The sequence below is a fragment of the Chenopodium album genome, chromosome 4 (assembly GCF_948465745.1).
Source record: "Chenopodium album chromosome 4, dcCheAlbu1.1, whole genome shotgun sequence".
Classification (NCBI taxonomy): Eukaryota; Viridiplantae; Streptophyta; class Magnoliopsida; order Caryophyllales; family Amaranthaceae; genus Chenopodium; species Chenopodium album.
Window position 1 is genome coordinate 9310941 of NC_137837.1, and position 21444 is coordinate 9332384.

The 21444-nt window shown below is 34.4% G+C and overlaps 3 protein-coding genes across 3 annotated transcripts; 1 reads left to right on the top strand and 2 right to left on the bottom strand.

Annotated features, from left to right (window-relative positions):
* Window positions 1-24: 24 nt before the first annotated feature.
* On the bottom strand, window positions 25-2891 carry LOC145626621 (increased DNA methylation 2-like). The gene is made up of 3 exons (XM_081679085.1): window positions 2829-2891; window positions 1040-1915; window positions 25-597 (listed from the first exon to the last, which is right to left on the bottom strand). Exons 2-3 carry the CDS (start codon window positions 1890-1892, stop codon window positions 314-316), a joined length of 1137 nt encoding a protein of 378 aa, XP_081535211.1. The 5' UTR covers window positions 1893-1915; window positions 2829-2891; the 3' UTR covers window positions 25-313.
* A 3140-nt stretch (window positions 2892-6031) lies between these two features.
* Window positions 6032-7279, bottom strand: LOC145627603 (uncharacterized). Its single transcript, XM_081679970.1, has 2 exons — window positions 6536-7279; window positions 6032-6433 (listed from the first exon to the last, which is right to left on the bottom strand). Exons 1-2 carry the CDS (start codon window positions 7277-7279, stop codon window positions 6032-6034), a joined length of 1146 nt encoding a protein of 381 aa, XP_081536096.1.
* A 5064-nt stretch (window positions 7280-12343) lies between these two features.
* LOC145626622 (alpha-crystallin domain-containing protein 22.3-like) lies at window positions 12344-19773 on the top strand. The gene is made up of 3 exons (XM_081679086.1): window positions 12344-12501; window positions 17161-17465; window positions 19116-19773. Exons 1-3 carry the CDS (start codon window positions 12482-12484, stop codon window positions 19361-19363), a joined length of 573 nt encoding a protein of 190 aa, XP_081535212.1. The 5' UTR covers window positions 12344-12481; the 3' UTR covers window positions 19364-19773.
* Window positions 19774-21444: the final 1671 nt, after the last annotated feature.

Sequence of the window (21444 nt, forward strand, 5' to 3'; positions counted from 1 at the left end):
TTTTGTGGAACTGCTGATAGAAGATTACAAGCAAAATTAAAATTTCACTAGTTTATAATATTACCGATTCACCAGACATAGGTGAAGTCATAGTACTTAAGGTTAACAGTCTACTTACATTTTGGTCATACGGAAATTAGCTACTAGTGAAGTCATATTACTTGAGGTTGACAGTCTTGTTACATTCGGGTCATTCGAAAATTAGCTAGCAGCTGCGATTATTTACACAAGTCAGGATGTCTATCAGCTAGGAATTTACGATGGCTTACTAGTCATACATTGCTTACTGGGAATATCTAGCAATGCCACATTTTTACAGATTTTGCTGCTCACCGCCAAATTTGATTAATCTTGTTGAAGGCATCTGCTTCATCACAACACCCTCGAGGATAGCATCAGAACCAAAACTACCCTTGAATCTTTGGGGATCAACTGGACCTGGCAGCTGAAATGAGACAGAAAAGGGTCCTGTTGGACACAAGTTTTGTGTTTGCATGATGAATGTTTGTGAAAAGCGGTAAACTCTCTTCTCGCCTGTGATGGTTTCTCCCTTTATCACCACCCTGCCATCGCTGTCTACCTCACATTGGAATGCTCCTGCATATACATGATCAAGGAGCAAATTTGAGCATAAAAATAATTTGAAGCAGTATTGGCATCAGCTGATTAATTCAACTCACTATCTACCCGGCAAGAGGTTTCTATTGCGTACTGTGTAGTATGATGAGCACAATTTAATGACTAGCTACAGCAATTAACTTTAAGACAACCAGAATCAACCCGAAAAAGTTTTTTGGTTTTCGACCTGAAAACAAAATTAGTCCAACTCGTATAATCTAAAGTTTGCTAACTGATCTATTTTCAAACAAACATTCTGGGGTTAAGATCGTATACAACATGATTAAGTCAATACTGACCAAACCAACTAACCACCTGTATCATATGAATGGTCAGCTGCAATGAAAATTTGAGAAGTTGTGTAGAGGCACACAATTATGTAAATTAAAGATCATGTGTACAGCTAGAGTGTGATACTTACTGTTTTCTCTTTTAACTCCAGGAAGGGCAACACGGAATAGGTATGAATCCTCAGATTCACTAATGTCCATCAGTCCGATAACAGATCCCACTTGACCCTTTGCTGCACTTCCAGTCACTGCATATGAGTTTCTTGCTATCTCCACAATGCGACGCAGTTCCTCTCTGCTTGGCTGGGAAGGGAGAATAACAATACCAGGCCCATCTCTCACTCCAGATGGTGGCAAAGCCAATTGAAGTGACTGTGGTGACTTCAGATTCTCAGTTTCCAAAATTTCCTCTAATCGACGTTTCCTTTTAGGGCTTTTACACTCACGAAAGTAACTTCCGATGGGCTCCTCTTCAGAGTCATCATCGTCGCCCTTCTCCAGATATATACCATTCGGCAGCCTTACAACAGTGTTTTCTATGAAGAGCTCTTCTAGTCCTGTCAGCTTCTTGAACCTCTCAATATCCTCCTGTTTGATATAAAAAATGGCTGGATTTCGAATAAATGCAACACTTGCTACAATTCTGCTACGGTTAAGTGACTCTGTTTGAGGGTGCAAATGGGATGGAAAGAGTGTAAGGAAGTCTTCACCCTCGGAAGGATGATTTCCTTGAATGAACTGTAACAACACAGGTAGTTTGACGATGAGTGACCTATCCGCTTTCCTTACAAGATAATAGTAAATTTGCTCGATTTCAGAGGTTCTGATGTGGGAATCTGCCAACTGATTCAGTGTGTAAGGAGGAAGATCTTCTGCTATCCTCTGTAACGCCGATTTTTGGGTCTTCTCCCCTTTGAGATCAGGGCCGAAATATGTGCCCATGATGAAGTAAAGGAGAAAGCAACAATCCTCATTTGCATTCATCTTGATTATCACGTTGCTGATAACTGGATTATCAATACCAATTTCAAGTCTAAATCAATAACAAATTACGTTCGAACTAAGCACACCATACAGTATTGCTCTTAGGAGATTGATTACAACAAAAACAACATACTAACATAGAATCCGATCAGTAATGACAGGGCGAAGCATATCATTCATTCCAACTTACTGATAATATAATTATCAGATAACAATATTTCAATTATGGGCTATAATATACATTAACACTATATTGCAATGTTATGACCAAGTTCACTTCTAGCAATTTGTACCTACACGTACATAGAAACTCTATTATGCACCCGAGTGTACCTCGAGCTAGGTGCACCCAACAACTACTAGAGGGTGTATTTTGTTACTACATTTGCTATTTAGCTCTATAAATTATCTAACCAGCTGCTGAAAATCAAGAGATTAAGTTGAAAGGACTAGATTCTAAATCATACAAATCTACAACATTCTAAATAGTACTCCGTTTTTATTTAAGCAAGTATCTGGTATTAAGAAATAATAGCACATTTTACAAAGTTGCAGTATCAAAATACCCAAAAATAGAAAAAAAAAAAAAAATTCATAAAGAAAAATTGGAAAGTAATCAGACAAATTCTAGAGAATCAGCAAGATATATACATATTTATTAAAATAATTTCAACAAAATAGCTATTTTCTGGGTTCTATACCCAGATGTAAAGGGAACTTTTGCAGTTTAATTACACAATAATAACAACATAAAATCACAATCATACAAAATGGGGTTACTCAAATTGCTACAATATCCAACATTTTCAGCTCAATTAGTTGAAATCTAAGTGGGAAATTTACTGTAAAAAGAAATAAATTCAAACATTAAAACAAAAATACTAAAATGCAGCAAGATTATTAGCGAAAATGAGAGAGGAGAAGAGAGAAAATGACCTAAAATTCAGAAATGGAGGATGAAAACCAGCAGAGTTGAGAGTAAAGAGAGTGTGAATTTTGTGAGGAAGAAAATAAAAATAGAAAGGAAAAATAAATAAAAAGGGAGAATTATTTATTTATAGAGTAAGCATGCAAGAAGGCTCATGTAAAACATGACACATGTGATTAGTCAAGGATAAGTGATGGCAATTGTCATGCTAATTATGTTGTGGGTGTTAATAATATTTTACTAATTTGGGGAATGTGTGTGTTTTGTTTGATGGGTAATAACTACTTCGTAATAAGGAAAGGTGATGGGTAGTGTAATTTGATACTTGCATAATTTAGTAATTTGTATGTTGTTTTGTTGTTATTTTATTGTGTAATTGTGATTATAGATGAGGGAGATTGGGTTAAACTACCATTATTTGTGTTTGGGCTTATGACACGATCAGTCGGTCTAATCCAGTTAAATAAATGTCCGATGAATTTTTGATATGTACTCAGTGTACTCTTACGTCTCTATATACAAAATACAAGTATGTTGTTGTTTGACAATTGACTGATGGTTGTTCCAATTGGTTGATTAGTTTGAATAATTATTGGTATTTAACTATTAAATGTTTATACTTACTTTCTATTGTAAATAAGTTATTACAGTGCTAGGAGCCTAGTAACGTGCAACTAAAAAAGGTGGCATGGACTGACAACTGACTAGTGATTACAACTTTACAAGGCCATGATTAGGGAGTTTTAAATTAAGGGAGAGCAATATGAAGATTAATTATACACAATAATAAACATGGAAAGAATCAAAGAGTTAATTATTAGGATATGATATCATAGTCAATCCTTATCTTCATCTTATTCAAAATAGGTTTAAATCAATAAAATTCAACACTTTTATAATAGAGAATTAGTAAAAATAAGTTTTATTGCGTAAAATAAATTTATAAATACGGTGAAGGAGACATGGCTAATACTATTACTTATCAATTACAAAGTGTACTCTCTAATTTTAAAAAAAAAATATCCTATCTATTTTTGCACAATTATCATGCAAAATTATACTACCTCCGTTAATTGTTTTGTGCAACTTTTGCCATTTCGGAATGTTTTGTATTATGTGCAACTTTCTGATTTCTTTCTATTTTTAGTTATGAAAAAGGTCTGAAATGATGGTTTTACCCTTACTTAACCAACTTTTTTTTTTAAATCTTTGCCCTTACTCTAATCTAATCATATTAACCTAATCTAATCACATCACCTAAATCTAATAACTCCCTCCATTTATTACCCCAATTCCCCCCAACTCTCCCCATTCACTCACATTCCCAACCACCTAAAATTAATTACGATGGTTGGGCTCCTCTATTTGTTCTGGAGTTTTCTCCAGATGAACCCTAGTTCATCATTTGGGGTTTTCTCTCTCCTCGTCTTCTTTGATTTCCCACATCCTCTCTCCAGATCTTTACTTCTCTCCTTCGATCTTTATCAAACACAACTCCCCCCTCAACAATGGTTAACTTGGATCCTTTGAAGGATGCATACATGGCTACCAACGACAAAGGGGAGGAGAATCTGATCCAGCATCTCATCCACTGCTTTGAGACTGGTTCACCCTTCCCTCGTGCTTTCTATGAGTCCAGCGAAACGGGTCCCTACTGTACCTTATACACATACAGAGCTCTGAGTCAAGTCCTCAAAAGCGTCGACGAGGAAGAAAGACAGAAGAGGGAGGAGGGAGGAGGGACAGGGTGAGTCCCGTCGAAAGTCACTCGATTTCTCAAAGGCTCCTCTAGATCTGGTGGATGAGAGTGGATAGGGGAGTGTTGTGGCCCCAACTAAGCTCACATCCAAGAGGGAAAGGCCACCACCTAAGGTTCGGTCTTCGCGGAAGGCGGCGCGTGTGGCTTTGCGAAGGATGCGTGGGCTCCCTGACACCGAGTACATCGTGCTGTCCTCTGATGACGAGGCTGTTGAGGAACCACCCTCCAAGAAAGCAGAGGTTGCCTCTTCCTCTGTCCTTATTGTGCACTGCTATGTGAGGCGGAAGAACCCTAGGGTTCAACCCTCTGAGTGAATGCTCTCGTAACGATTTCTAACCCTACCTTATGCCTTACATTTTTGGAGTCCCTATTTATTGATGCTTGTGTTTGATTGTATGCTGGTTATTTGTTGGTTGAAAAGTCCCAATTTAATGCTTGATTTTTGGTGTTGAATGTTGCTGTTTGTGTGTTGTGTTGGTTGATTGATTGTTGTTGGTGGAGTATGGTGTATGACTGTTTTGGATTGTGGATAATTTGTTGGATTGTGGATAATTTGTTGGATCTGGTGTATTTTGGCCTTGATTCTGGTTGTGGGTGTTGTTGGTTGATTGATTACTGTTGTTGGAGTATAGAATATGACAAATGTTGGATGGTGGATTTTATGATTGGTCTGGTGTATTTTTGGTATGATTCCGTTTGTGGTATTTGTTGGTTGAATGATTATTGGTGTTAGATGGATTGTGGACAGAATGCTGGGTTATATTGTTTGTTAATGGGCTTAAATGAAGTTTTTGTATCATTACTGTGTTTGAACTTGTTTTGGCCTTTAAGGGAATATGTTTGATGAATGATGAGGCTAATTTGGCTTGTGTGTTGCATATAATGTTCTCAATGACCTTTTTGGAAGAGAACACTTTGACTGTGACTCCCTCAATGTTGCCTTTGTAGTACTCAGTTTAGAGTCCCTTTAGTTTTTTTTCTGAGTATGATGTTATTGTATAATCCATATGATGAAGGGACTCCTTTGAATTTCAATTTGAACAAGTATGTTGCTCCATCAATCACAATTAAGTGATTGTTGTTGAGGTAAACTTGTTTGAGTTGTTGTATTCAACACACTTTAAATCTTCTGATGGATTTTTTGACTTCACATTACAACCTTTTTCATTCCATTCAAAATGTGGTTACAAAAAGCCTATTACATGAGTACTAGGACTTACACATCACTGCCTTAGTGGTATATAAAAACCTAAGACACAAAATACACCTAACCACCTATTCATTTGGATTTCAAAACATTTAAAAAAAACATAAAGAACTTCAGATGGTTATGTGTGGCAGTATATGCTGATGTCTTGATTTGCTGTGTACCCTTGTCTAATCTGCATCCACCTCCATGTCCTCTGCTGCTACATGAGTCTCTTCTGGTGCTGGTCTGAACATTGTGTTTAATTACTCTACAACCTCTAACACTATCTCCTTCTGAACATGCACTTGATCTGGAATGCCAAGATTTTCAAGTTTTTTCTTGTTCATGTGTGGAATTTTATACCTATTCCCACCCTGTGCCTTGAGTATTTTGATCATGCATTTCTGTAGAGTGACCCATATGTACTTATTGACTTCTGGTTTGAATGTGTTGTAAGAGTCAATCACCTTCTGAACTAGCTCATCAAGGTTCTTAGGAAAATATTGATACTGTAGAGACTGGATAGACCTGAACAAACCTAGATATAACACATTTAGATCAGGAGATTGAGCTGGTTGGAACACAAATTGAATATTAAACCCATTGGCTCTTGTTGCTGCAACAAACTGTTCATCTGTTGGTATTTGATGTGGCCTTGCATTGTCCTATTGTATCACAACATTCTTAGGCAGACTTTGAGGCCATTTATCCATGATTGCTGGAATTACTTTGTTAAGTAACATGTCTCTGATGACCTCTCTGTTTACATTCTGAAGGGCCCTTGTGACCATTGTTCCTGCTGCTCTGTTCTTTCTTGACTTTTTTGCTCTGTCTTGGACTGTGAATGGGAAAATCCCATACTTTCCATCATGAAGTAGTTCCCCATTGATGCCATACAATGGCTTCCCAATAATTGCCATGAACATAGCCTTTAACTTGAATCTTCTTGACTGTTGTGCCATGTATGGATCTTCTTCACTTGGAAGGAGATAAAACCTTCTTTTGTCAGGGTTCAAGTAGAACCATTTCTCATCTATGTGAATGACATAACTCATGTCTTCAAAAGTGGGGTCCTGATTTCCTTCAACTGGGTTTATATGATTTAAAACCCACTTCATTCTTGCTATCTTGTGATATGCTGTTAGTGCTGGTTTGCAACTTGCTGTGTGTGTTCTTAGCCTTCCCTTTTTCTTCAAGTAGTGTAGAGTGACATGTGAAATGTTGAGTGCTGCTGCATATGACCTTTCTGTCTGCCTTAAATAAAGAGAGACTGATTGTAGGAATTCATCTGTGAATTCTCTTGGCTTTGGACCTATCCTGCCATACTTCTTTGTTCTGACATCAATCATATTCCCTTTTCCATCTGTTTTTTTTATGTCTGTGAATATTCTGGTGATTGTTGATTTATGCACTTTGAATTGTGTTGAAAGTTGCATTTTGTATCCTCTTGGCAAAGCTCCATCTTGCATCTTAACCAACATTGCATCAACAATCTCTCTTCTCTGATACATGGTAAGCTGTTTTCTGTTGATTGTGTTTGTTGCATTTACTTGTTCTTGATCTTGATCTTGATGGATGTTCTCTTGATGACCTGCCCCAAGTGTTTCTTGAGTCCCTTCTTCAGACTCTTCTTCTTGCTGCATGTTTTCATTGTCAGAGTCATATAATCTATGTCTTTATCTTGAATTTGTTCTTCCTCTTCAAAGTACAATTCTGCCATAAGTTCCTCTGTCAGTAACTCATCAACATCAATGTGCTGAGATTCATCGAAATCTGCCATTTTTGGGGTCCCTTTTTTTTTCCCAGGTTGTTGATGAGGCTGTAGGGGTGGCAGATGAAGGCCCTGTTTGGTAGTAAGCTTATTGGGGGTATATTAGCTTATTTGACTAACTTTAGCTGATTGACTAGTCAAACAAGCTAATACAAGTGTTTGGTAGTAAGCTTATTGAAAGAGCTTATTCCACTAAATAAGCTCTTTTTGAAAAAGCTCACTTTAGGAGCTTTTTCAATTAGCTTATTCATTAATTATTGTGAAATGACATTTATAACCTCATTTAATTTAAAATCCTATCTAAACTACCTACCCCACAATTAGCTTATTGGTCATTTCACATACTCAATCACCTTTAAGCTATCAGCTATTTACCAAACACTTTTATATAATCAGTTAATACAATAAGTTAGTCAAATCAGTTAATAAAATCAGCTAGTCAAAATCAGCTAACTCAATCAGCTTCAGCTTTCAGCTTTCTCCCAAACAGGGCCGAAGTTTTTTGTGAAGATAAAGCTGCCCTACACTTTTGTGTACATAAAGAACGAGGCTAAGCACTCTTGAAGATGGTGGATATCCTTGTGCAGCACTAACGTAACCTAGGATGTAATATTTTGGATTAGTGGGGGCTAATTTTAGGATTTAGCTGCTAACTTTTGGGATTAAACATTTAATGGTATTGGTTAAACAATGATGTTGCTGTATTTAATGCTTTGAACTATCAAAGCTTTTTGACAATGGGAGCTTCCTTTTATAAGCCTCATAAATGCCTTATGCATGCTGTTTAAATTGGTGACATGAATTGAATGCACCCTTTTTATTAAAAGGTGGAGGGAATTTTAAACCCATCTAAAATTTCAAATTGTTTGAAAATTTGGTGAAAAAATAGAGGGAATTAGATTTCCAACCAAAGAAATCTGATTTCCCCACTAAAGCACATGGGGGGGGGGGACCATTCTCTCTCTCTCCTCTACATTTAATTAATTTCATCTAACTATCCCTTAATCAATGCCCTCCATTTTTTGCATTGGCAACCGTGAAACCCTTCAAAGTTGCACAAAACAATTAACGGAGGTAGTAATTAAAAATATCTCAATACACGTAAAGCAAAAAAAAAAATCTATAAAAAATTACATATTTAGAATATAAATACGGAGATGAATTTAACAAGATTCCACAAAAAAAATAAATTACATAATTAGATACTAATAAGAATTGAGACGAATACAACAATATACATAGGCCAAATATTGTAAAACGGATGGAATGCTTACTATCATTATTTACGTTCACTATTTATCGTTTTTGTATAAAAATTAGAGGGGGGAGGGAGAGATGCAACAGGTGACATATATAAACTGTGACAAGTGACTCAATAAGTCGGGTGGTTATCACGGCCGTATCTGGGGCAGGGCAACCGGGGCGGTCGCCCAGGGCCCCAAAGCAAAAGCCCAATTTTTCGTTTGTAAAAGTCCGACCTTAATTATTTTAGGTATAAACTTTAATTCCTAGACATGTTCAAAGAATGAATAAAGTGGTTCATTGGTTTGTACTTCTCAGAATTTTTCACGCTTACTTTCACTTCTAGGTTCGATTCCCATTAGCTATTTTTTTTTTTCATTTTATTTTCCTAACTTTTATTTTTCTAATGATACTTTTATAATTTCGTATGACTTTAGTTTAATCAAGTTATTTTATTTGGTTCAACAGATTTTAAGATTAATATTAATATTAGAGTACTAGGAAGTATCGTTTGTATGAAATAATACTTTCGTAATTTTGTATGACTTTAGTTTAATCAATTTTTTTTTTATTTTTTTTATTTTTTTATTTTGGCTCAACAGATTTTAAGATTAATATTATACATTCACATTAATACTTCGTATTAGAGTACTAGGAAGTATTGTTCTTTTTTAATCGCATGCAATGTGGGAAGTTTCACGCTTGTTAATGTCAATGCACATTTTATAACTTATACTTCCTCTGTTCTTTTTTACTTGACCTGTTTCTTTTATCACACTTGCCAATGCAAAACTTTAGCGATTAATAACTTTAATTCATCATAAGTAAAAAATATAAAAGTTTTATATTACGATAGTACTTATTGAGACGAATTAAAAAAAGATATAATATGAATATATTTTTACTTACATATCATTCACAAAAGACGGTCAACGGAGAGGTGGTGAATAGTGTAAAAGTCAAAGCAGATCAAGTAAAAAAGAACGGAGGAAGTATATCTTTAGTTATATTTTACTAAATATTATAAAAGTTGATAACGAAAGTATATTTCGAGGAAAATCTAACAAATTATCACATGCATATATATTTTTTTCAACCCATAAATCACAAAAGACGATCAAAGGAGCGTAGGTGAACATGATTAACAAATTCGAAATGTTAAAATAATAATTTTTTAAAAAAAACTTTTTTGGAGGAAATATAAGCTAAATAGCCGCACAAATAGTACTCTTCATTTGAAATCAATCTTTAGTTCATATTGTTTGTATGATTAAATTTATAGGGCCCCTAATTATTATTTTGCCCATATGCCCCACAAAACTCAGAAACGACCCTAGTGGTTATGTGTGACAATGGAGAATATATAAAAAAGAAATTAAAATATCATTATAAAAAAGGATCAAAATAGAAGTGTAAAGTACAAAAGAAAAAAAAAAAGGTAAAGAACAAAACGAAATGGAGGTACCATAGTTAATTCTTAATTGCGAACTATTAATTATTGATGCTTATTAAATATTAATCATTAATTAGTTATTAAATTATAAACAACTCTTTATTTTAGGAAAAATTACTAAAAATAATACAACCTTTATCCCATTCTTTTTTAATAATACAACCTTTTGATTATTTTGTAATAGTACAACCTTTAGGGGGTGTTCATTTTAAACAAGATAAAATCGAATTCTCGGTGAGTTTTGAGGTGGGAGAAGGGGAGGGGATATTCCATCCTTTCTCATCCCCACCACCAAAAACTCGTTCGTCCTCTTTTCTAACCTCAAAGTCCACCGAAAATTTGATTTTATCTTGTTTAAAATGAATACCCACTAAAGGTTGTATTATTACAAAATAATTTAAAGGTTGTATTATTAAAAAAAAGAATGGGCTAAAGGTTGTATTATTTTTAGCAATTTTTCCTTTATTTTATCCATCAATTGTCATCAAGGGGTGCGGAAGCCAAAAACCAATAGACTTTGGACTAGTTTTTCACTAAACATTTTAATTTACTCCAATAGTTGAAGGAAATATTTTTTGCTTCATTAATTCTATTAAGCGTATATAGAATAATACCTCATCAATAATTTTAATAATTTCTGCTGTGAAGAAGGATTTTGTTGTATTTGATTCACTTTATTTTGTTGTTTGGAAAAATGATTTAGTAGTGGGTTTCATGGCTAATTACGATCGAAACTATAATCACCATATTTGATGTGATATTGATTTAACTCTTGCACACATTGTTTGGATAAAAGGAAATGAAGAGAAAGGAAGAGAGGGGGACAAACCACCTTGTGTGAATAATGGATTTACGGAAGGAAGGGGAGGGGGAGGGGGAGGGAGAGGGAGGGAGGTGTTCAACCCTTCTATATCCCTCCAAAGTGGAGGGATTTAAAGGGAAAATATAATGAAACTCCACACACTTTCTCCCCCCCCCCCCCCCCCCCCATTGCACTTATATATTTCTTACCCATCCTTCCTTTTCCCTTTTAAATTGTTCTACCATTCAAAAAGATGACGTAATTTAGTTGGTCTATATATAAGGATTGATATGATCTCTATTAGTGTACATTGTTTGATTATATTTCATAACATAAAGGCAAGATATATTTATTCGTTCCTATATACATTGAACATGTGAGTTTTGTACTTATTTAAACCCCTACACTACAACATTTAATTGTAATTCTTGCAATATAATATCCATATCCATTTTTAGGTGAGGGTTCATGAGGGGAAGACAATGAAGCTTGGATTGATCCATATAAGACATTGTGGAGATTGATGATAAGTTTATGCATTGAATAAGAAAGTGAATTTGAAAACATATAGTATTTACGATGTGTAGAAAAGTTCAATCTTCACATAAGTTTCAATTTAATGTTAGGAAGGATATGTGTATTTTCAAGTAGTTTACATAATACTTTCCTTTTTAAGTGTTCACATCTTGACAAACCGAAGCAAGTTTCAGAGTATGAATGCATGCAATCATTTACGAGCATAAAAATTAAAGTATAAGAACATATTGGATCTTAATTGACATGACAAAACAAAGAAATTTCATTGTTTTAACTTCAAGCAAATACAAATTTCATAGCATCATTCATTTACAACATAGCATATTATTTTCTCATTTTAGTAAGAACATGCAATTGTCTTATAACATAAGTTAAAAATTACGCCTTGTAAACAAAAAAAGGTATAACAATTATGTACGAGTACTATTTTTTTTTTTTTTTTCCCTTGAAAGGAGCTCAACGAGCCGGATTAGTAGTAACAATTACGCACTTTTTTTTTTGAAACCAATTATGCATTTAACTTATAAGAACATTAAACATTTTATTAACGTAACAAAAGATACCTATTCAATACGGAATAATTATCTCCTGAAATACTCCACTCCGTAATCAAGAGTGACTCCTAAAAAACCTCAAATATTATGTTTCCTTAATAAAACACTTGGTTATCAACATATAATGACGGACTATATCCAATGTACTTGCATTTATTTTTAGTTGTTAATTCTCCAAAAATATTGTGTCGTGTTTCTTCATTTAGCCATTTTCAGGTGTATAAATAATGTTCTCCAAATAAAGGGCAAAGATATTACCGTTTTCCTCTCTATTAAACTTTCCCCATTCCAGTCTCCTCTCACTTTCTCTCTCCTCACTCACTTTCTCACTCTAGAGCTTCAACTCCAACTTTCATGGCGTTCAATTCTAGCAGGTACTCCAAACAACGCTCTCATTTCTCTATTTTTTTGTACCAAATTTTTGCTCTTTCGTCTTTTCTTATCTGCTAAACTGTCGATTTTTTTCGCTATTTTTATGTTCTGATCTTAGCGTAATTTCTCAAATTCTTGCTTATTGGAAAATTTGTTTAATCTTACTTTAATTTCGTCTTTGAAGTTTATACTTGACATTTTTGTTGTTTGATTGTGGATTTCATAGTGTTTTTTTGTTGTTTTTTTGGTCATCTTTTTGATTTTTTGATGGTTGCATTGAATGAAAGCTTTAGGAGATAATGAATGAATAGAAACCGTTTAATTAGGGCTGATTATTTTTGTGTTTGGATTTAGGTTATTTTTAATGCTGTTTTTAAGTTCTTCGTTTAAGTGAAATTGATTGCTTGGCTATATCTGATATATTTCCGTTGCTTGTTTGTGAGAATCAAATGCTAATTTTGCGGCTTGCTGTGAAATTTAGAGTCCAGTTTTTGTGACTAGGTTATCGCGGTGTCGCGTTAAAAATCATATGAAGTATTATCGTTTGTTTATGTGTGTAGATAATTACTTTTTAATGTTGTTTTCATGTGGTTATCTTTTTAGTGAAATTGATTGCTTGGCTATTTTTGTTGCTTGTTTTTGAAAAACAAGTTTAGCAATTAGTGTATTCGCGGTATTTAGTGGTATATAGAGAATTAGAGTCTGGCTGTGTAGAATAGGCCCTTAATGTGTGGTGCACTGGTGCCAGCGCTTACGGTTTAGCTATCGTGTGGTGTGACCTTTTGGAGGAAGACCAAGTTCGCTTAATTTTGAGATAATTGAAGATCTTAAAGTTATTGTAAAAAATGATTTCCTATCTGTTGTTGACTTGTTGTGTGGAATGAATCATTCGTTACCATTAATGTGAAATATGAATCAATTTTTTTTTTTTTTTTAAATCATAAATGGGTTTAAAGAATCAATAGCTACCATAAATGTTAATATTTGAGATCATATATAAGTATATAACAATGAATACATCTAGTAGATAATGATTCAATGCTGAGCCAAATCGTGACAATTGATTTATGCATGCTGTAATTCTTCCTGTGTTCTTGTCCATAATCTTTAAGCTCCTAACACATTAATTTAACACTTAAAATATTGTTTGTTTAACTAGAGTAGATAAAGCAAACCTCTTCATTGAAGAAAATGCTCTAATATAAAGTTTTGGAAGCCTGTTCTAGAGTTTAACTACTGCCATACAGTGTGGCTCTTGTACATTGATATGATTCAGTCATTCTTATGCCATGTTGCTCTTCTAATTCTTGAATTGTTACTTCATAATATGGAAGTGTTTTTGTTCTATTATAAACCAATGAAATTCACAGCTCAAAGGCATTGATCTGATTTCAGATTCCCTTGCTCACACCCAAATTTCGGTAGCCATGATCCTTAGAGTCTTAGGCATACCATTTTAGGCTTGTCTTGACTACTACTATTGCTTGGTCTGTAGTTGGTCCTCTGATCTCAAACAGTCATAGAATCATAGAATGGTGTAAGATACTAGACCTTATTCAATATGGGGTACATGGCTATTACTTGGTCTGTAGTTGGTCCTCTAGCTCAAACATTCATAGAATGGTTTAAGATACTAGACCTTATTCATCAACTCAAATTAAGAGCTTGGTGGTAAATTAACAAATTTGGCACTATTAACTGTTTACATTTCATTAGTTTGTTTCTTGTTTGACCTAACTTAAAATGCAAAGTATAACATGCACTCATCTTAAAATGCAATTGCGTGGTTCACTTCTTTCTTTGATAAGCTGAGATAGAGCCCTGAGCATATTCATTTACAATTAGGTTAGGCTCTTGGATTTTCAAATTATGGAAGGTTGTAATTTAGTCTGGGATCAAAAGAAAACACGTCTAGTATGCGGCTGATTTTTTAGTGGCAAATCTAAAACTTAGGGCCTGTTCTCTTCAGGATTATTTTCAGTTTAGTTCATTTCTAATAAGTTCAATTCTTAATTTCCTTCTCTCATAAAATATTCAGTTCAGCTCAGTCAATCAGAACAGACCCTTAGTGCTCTCTCTCTCTCTTTTTTTTTTTAAAAAAAAAAAAAAACTCAGTTCTAATTTTAGTCAAAAATATGGTTTCATGAATGATTCTTTTTCAATTTTCAACAGTAATGGCTACATGGATGTAATGGGTTCTATAGATATGTTTATACTCTTGAATAAGTGATGCTCAAAGGTATCAAATGACATGAACTCTAAAACAAATGATGTAAGGATTTTTAATAAGTGAACTAGTTATAGATACAATTTCCCAGGATGATGCAAGTAATATGAGATTGAAATTTTCATTCGGTTTGTTGAAGAGATTAGTGATCTATTTTCCGTTACAACTATCTTTAGTTAACATTTTATTTATCATCATACTTATCATTGCCAATTGGTTGAATACATAAGTATTCAAGAATTTGGTCAAGTTAAAATAGTTTAATCTCATATTTTAATCTATACCTTTTTTTATTTTATTATTTTTAAATGTCGGAGGGGCAATACATGCCATCTGATAAACTCAGCACAAGATTAAACTTGACTTCGCATCTTTAAACTACCATCAAGCTACCAAGTCAACTTCATAATAGTCCCACTAATATTGTGTTGGAGTACATGAAAATTCCATTTTTTTAACGGCATCAGATGCACAATTGTTAGATTAACTTAAAAAAGAGAGAAAGAAATCGTTAATCATCACACAATTTACATAGGCGTATAATGCACAAGAAAGGTAACTGATAACCCACAAGCCAAATGTTTCTTCTTCAAACTTCACTTCCTGTCTTAATTTATAGTTTTTTTTTTTCTAAGAATTATGTTGTACTTGTTGTTCTTATGTTATAAAGCTCACTTGGTAGCTTTGGCAGTGAGAAGTTGATAGATACTAGGCTTCAAGTCTTTTTTTTTTTTTTTTTTTTTTTTGTCTTTTTCCCAATGCAAATCACATACAAGTTTCATATATGTCATGGATGTGGGTCCACATCATCCATTGAAATGGTATGGCATGTCTTGGCCTTAAATTATATGAACAATGTTATTAAGTGACTAGAACTTAGTGGTCTTTTAGAATGATGGCACAAAGCTATTATGTGTTACCTAAAACGTTTGATACAGAGAGGAAGACATTTAGTACTTATTTCTAATATATATATATATTTTTATATATTTTTTATTTTTGCATGTGATATTAAATTTTAAGCCACACAATCTATGTATATATGATGCTAAAGTTGTTAGAAGTAATAAAGATAATAAGAAACTTTGTAAATAACTAACCTCAAAACACACTATTTAGAAACTAATCACCCTTTTCTATGAAATGCTAAAATTTTAGTTTAAAGAGTTAATGATCACCACCCCTTCTCAGAATCTGGCCAATTTTCCGGCATGGGGCCCCCAACGGCTAGTTATTTTCTTTTTTAAACCCTTGGACTAGTTTTTAGTCCTCTTCATTTTGAAATTTGAACTGCTGTGCTCCTCAACAAAACTCCCAATTCACCCACAATTCTCCAAATTCTCTAAATCCTGTCAATAATTCATCTTAAAAGTGTAATTCGGAAAAGGTTGAAGCGACAAATTAAGGTAATTGAAAAACAACTTACTTTGTTTGATGCTATATAATGAAAGGCAATTCGATTAATAGGTTAATTGTTGCTAATTATGTGTTAAATTGCTAATTTTTTTGCTTTAATTGTTATATGAAAGTAATGAAACATTCAATTTGACCTGGTGTTGGAAATTAGGGTTCTTGAAAATTATTTTGGGGATTTCTTGAACTTGACCCACGAAGCCCGATTAAAACCCGAAATGAGCAAACCACATTGTCTGGGTAAGTGGTATTGATATATTGGTGGTGGACCTTAGGCTGAGGGTGTAGCGGCGGTGAAGATGTGGTGCAGTGTTCTGGTATGTTGTGTGTGGTTTGGTGGAATCGGGCGAGTTGTGTGACGGTGTTGCAGACTTGCAGGTTGGAATTGCTGGCGTGAGCGAAGGTGGGAATTGCAAGGGTTGCTGCGGTTGGTGGTGGTGATGAGTGGTGGAGCTTCGAATAAGGTGGCGGTTTGATGGTGGGTTTCTAAGATGGATCTGAACGCAACAAGAGATGGAAAAAAATAAGGAAGGAATATGGTGGGACGGTGGTGATGAGTGATGATATGATGATGATGTTCAGTGGTACAAAAAAAATCGTGAAAACAGAAGAGAAAAAAAAAAGGTATAATACAAAAATGGGCCCGAAGTCGGAAAATTGGCCGGAATATGAGCAGGGGTGGTGATCGCCAACTCTTTTTAATTTAAGGGGTGTTACTTCATGATTTTGTATAAAAGAGGTGGTTAGTTTTAAATAGTGTGTTTTGAGGGATGTGATTATTTACAAAAGTCTCTTTAAAATTTCTTATGTTGAATTTTATGGTTGATGTGAAAAGGCCATAACAAATAATGGTGATCACTTGTTTATGACTAATTGCATACAATACTCTCTGAATTAGGCATCATGTATTTTCATGGCTGTGGGGGTTATTTATCTGTTTAAACTCACCCATGTCCCTTTATTTTTTATTCTTTCAATTTAATATACTGTATAATTAGCTTCTTTTTTTTGTTCATTATAGGGCTCCTCTGCAGCCAGCTCTGAATGTAACTCCTCTTAACAGCATGCCCTACATTGATCCCATTCCACCACAAGGTAGTGATATCCCATTAGGTCCTGTAGATAAGGCCAAACCAGCTTTGGTATATTTGCCTTCTGAACCTACTGAGGAAGAATGGGGTCCTATCTTATCTGCTACAAAGGGCGGAATTGGTTTGGGTGGCAGTGCAGCACTTGGAACAATTGGGCCGGTTCTTGGGAAGTTGGATATTAGTGAAAGTGAGGATTCTTACCTCTTTCGAGTGTCCCTTCCAGGTGTTGCAAAAGGTAAAATTATGCTGCCTTTCTCAAGTTTGCAAAATTTACTTCACTTTCTATTTGTTAATCTTATTTGTCTTTTTGGAGATTCTCTCAAATTTAGACATTGTTTAAAGATTCATTATTATGAATACCGTATTTTCTGGCTCCTTGCATATACTGGAACAATGTGTTTGGTTTTGATCATATTTTGAGATCTCTGAACAGATTTTATTTATTTTATTTTATTTTAACTTTCTAAACAGAATTTGGCAAATTTAGTCATGATTTTTTAGATTCATCATTATCTTCTTTTCTGGCTCCTTGCACATACTGGAATAATGTTTTAGTCTTGATGTTGGCTATGCATTGATAAAATTTGGCTATTTATTGCTCCTTGCACATACAGAAATTATGGTTATTGTTAGATTATTTATCTCCCCTGTTAGTATACTGAAGTACTTTGGAAATTTTCTGTTTTTATATCTAGGTTCATTAATCTATACGTACAAAGTTAATCCTGTCAGTTTCCAGACATTGACAGCATTAAGGCAGGTAGATATGCACAATTCCCCCCCCCCCCCCCCCCCCCTCCCCCCCAAAAAAAAAAAGAACTGGTTACAAACCGAATAGTTTCTGGATTGGGACTTTGGCTGATTTAAAAAGTGTAAACTGAGATCTGAGCTCTCACAAAATATGCCATTTTGGTCAAAGTGCATCATTTTACATATCCCATATGAGTATTATATTTGCTTAAGTCTGCATCCCACTGTAACACCTCTCTTGAAAATTGATTAACTTGATATTAGCCTTCAGTTCCTTTTCTCAAGATGAATGGTATCAAATGCATCCAGACCTTTTGAGCAGTAGTTGTCGTTGTAGCAGTTATTTGGTTGATGTGGGAAAAGCCAGAAATTGTACATGGGAAGTTATATGTAACCATGTAAGAAGCTGCTCTTATGGAATTTCTCAGTTCCCACAAGATGGGGAAAGTGGCTGACCTACCTCGCTTAATAGGCGATTGATTTCCTTTTAATGAACCAAACAATTTTAAGCACTTCTCACGAAATGCAATTGTATGGAAATTGAAATTTTCTTGAAATGTAATTATTTGCTTCCAACCAAATGGCAACTTATTCTATACGGAGTATTATACATATTGAAGTGCCTAGGAAATAGATTTATACATGAATTTACAAACTTCCATGATTTTGCTTCTTAACTCCAGCTTAATTTCCATGTTTTGTCTTGTGAAGAATAATCTATACACCCATATGATGCATTATTTTGGCTTGGAGTAGAATTCTTTGACTTGGACTTACTATATAAACTAGCTTAGATAGAAGGCCTAGAACATGATCATCACACTGCTTGGACTCAAGAATTTGTTGTTTAAACAATATTCTTTTGCTTGAAAAGCAAAAACACCGACATTTAATTGCCAAAATTTCTCATTTGTGACAGTCTTGATATTCAGTACATCAGCGACCTTCATGTAAATGCATTTGAGAGACTAATAGGTCGGAATTTGTCCTCCACAGTCCACTCTACCTCAGTTCTGAGTTATATTGGACTTGATCAGTGTGTTAAACACAGAAATCCTATTCATGGTGACCTTGATGCCCTTGACCTGCTATTTTTAAGAAAATGCCGGATTCTGATTAGTTGTCTTGTTTGCAGATGATTTCTCATGTACTATGGATCCTACTGGGCATGTAACTATCAAGGGTGTTACTACAACTGGAGAGAAGACTGTCTACAAGAATTCCTTGAAATTTGAGATGCAATCTCAGAACCTGTGCCCGCCGGGTCACTTTACCGTCTCATTTAATCTGCCAGGACCTGTTGCTTCGGTACATCTATCCGGCCATTATGGAATTGATGGTGTTTTTGAGGGCATAGTGAAAAAGAAGAAACCATCAGCTTGATGTGTTTGCAGAATTCTATGTACATTCTTTAGTTGTCAAATCATATCATAGAACAAATAGATAGGCATGACTGCCTATTGATTTATTTAAATCATACCAGAAGTTTGCATTGGAGTCTTCTTAGAGCAACAGATGGGCCCATCCCAATAGACAGCTTAACAAAGGGAGGTTTGATTGATCCATTCTATCGAAATTTGCTATGTACAAGCAACATTGTTTTGGGTTTTTGCTACCGGTACTACTGGCAAGCAGGAGATGCAGTCCATTATGCGTTTCAAGCTTGCTTGCAGTTCTCAAGCAGACCTTCATTTTGTTGTGGCTTTTGTACTTGAATGTTGTAACAGTTCAAGTGAAACTTAGAATTATTAAAGAATTGGGATTGGTTATATAATTTTCGGAGTTTTTCCAAATCATTACTCTGTTTCATTGGTTTGCATTATAGACAATGTCATTCTATCTGCTTCGAATCCAAAACTCTATATTGCAGGTGGTAGATTCTTATGGTGATTATCAAATTCTGCTGGCAGAAAAAGAATTATTCCTCTCAGAACAGCTTCTTTTGACACTCAAGGTATCCTCTTTTCAGTTTTACATCAAGAGTACAATTATGGCACTCACTATACATCTTTGTTTTCCAGGCAGCACACTAGTGCTAGTGCTATATACTTGTGATAGTTGTGAATGTTGGTAACATTGAAATGCTTGCAAACTTAAAAGAATGAACAATATAGCAGGCAATCAAACACTTTGCTATAAAATCATTTTTTCTCATTAACAGGTCTCGATTACAACTATTCGGGTTGCGCTAAAGCAAAAATTGCAACCCTAAGCCTAAAACAAGTAGTAAAAAAAACAGGGTAAACTGTAAACAACAGATGATTACAGTACATTTTCTCTATTGTTCTTCATAGTTCATACCCATCTTCTACCTTTTCTTCTCTTCTTTTTTAAGATAGAAAAATTCAAAGAATTAACCCTAAATTCATCAACCAATCTCACAAAATTTTCATTATTTCTTAATCCAAAACCCATTAATGCAGCTCCACAAGAAAATCCTAACACCCAGTTCTTAATCTCTCTCCTCCATCCTTTCACCAAGCAGTAAACTGCAAATGCAGAAACTAAAACCATGAAAACCCAGAAAACCAATTCACTATCATTTTCTCTCTCCAAAACAACCCACAATGCCAAACTTGATGAAATTAATAATAGCAACCAAAACCCTAATTTATCCCTTTTTCGATTTCTTCCTCCTCCACCGCTTCCGCCGAAGCCGGTCTTGAACCCGATTTTCCCGCCATTTCCACCACCCAAAACACAGAATTCTCTGACTATTGAATCCAATGGTTCAGGTAGAATCTTGAAGGTGGAAGCAATGTAAGCGATTGAATTGATGATGAGTTTGTGAGATCTTTGAGACCCAGATCGTTTTTTGCCCCATTTTGCAGAAATTATGGGGTTTTGAAATTGGGTTTTGGATTTGAATTTGTGGGTTTGTGAAATTAATGGAGAAATTGAGGGTTTAATGAAGATTAAGGAGATGGGTTGAGCGATTTGTTGCATCTCTGTGTTTGGTTTTTAAAGGGGAGATCAGTGTCTTTCTTTCTTTGTGTTGAGAAAATTTTGAAGGCGATTAAAAGGGAAAAGTAACCGTTTCAAATGAGAGAGGAACTAAATGGCTCGGTCTGAATTCAAAAGCAGAAAAAAAAAAAAAAAAAAAAAAAAATCAACACAGTGAGTTTTTCTTAAAAATAGATGATTTTGTAAGTAGTGAAAAAAAAAAAAAAAATTTCTCTAGATTAGGCTTACTAACATAAACTATTAAATAACATTTTCTAGTCCAAAATTGTCATTAAGATTAAGAAATTTGTTAAATATAACGTATAATATGAAACTAGTTATTAACCCGGGCGATGCCCCGGATTACTATAAATTTATAATTTTGATTAAAACTAAATTTAAAAGGTTAGTGTTCAACAATATTTATAAGTGATTAAAAATGTAACAATAAAAAGGTGTTAGTTTTTATTCATTTTAATTTACAAAATAAAATAATAACTTTTTGTCAAAAATAAAATAAC

Excerpts from the sequence above, each read along its gene's own strand:
- LOC145626621 (XM_081679085.1), bottom strand. The coding sequence starts at position 1,892 with ATGAATGCAAATGAGGATTGTTGCTTTCTCCTTTACTTCATCATGGGC. Across the intron at positions 598-1,039 it reads TGGAGTTAAAAGAGAAAACA|GAGCATTCCAATGTGAGGTA; the intron begins GTAAGTATCACA and ends ATGTATATGCAG.
- LOC145627603 (XM_081679970.1), bottom strand. The coding sequence starts at position 7,279 with ATGTATCAGAGAAGAGAGATTGTTGATGCAATGTTGGTTAAGATGCAA. Across the intron at positions 6,434-6,535 it reads TCACAAGGGCCCTTCAGAAT|GACAATGCAAGGCCACATCA; the intron begins GTAAACAGAGAG and ends GTGATACAATAG.
- LOC145626622 (XM_081679086.1), top strand. The coding sequence starts at position 12,482 with ATGGCGTTCAATTCTAGCAG. Across the intron at positions 12,502-17,160 it reads ATGGCGTTCAATTCTAGCAG|GGCTCCTCTGCAGCCAGCTC; the intron begins GTACTCCAAACA and ends TGTTCATTATAG. Across the intron at positions 17,466-19,115 it reads CCTTCCAGGTGTTGCAAAAG|ATGATTTCTCATGTACTATG; the intron begins GTAAAATTATGC and ends TCTTGTTTGCAG.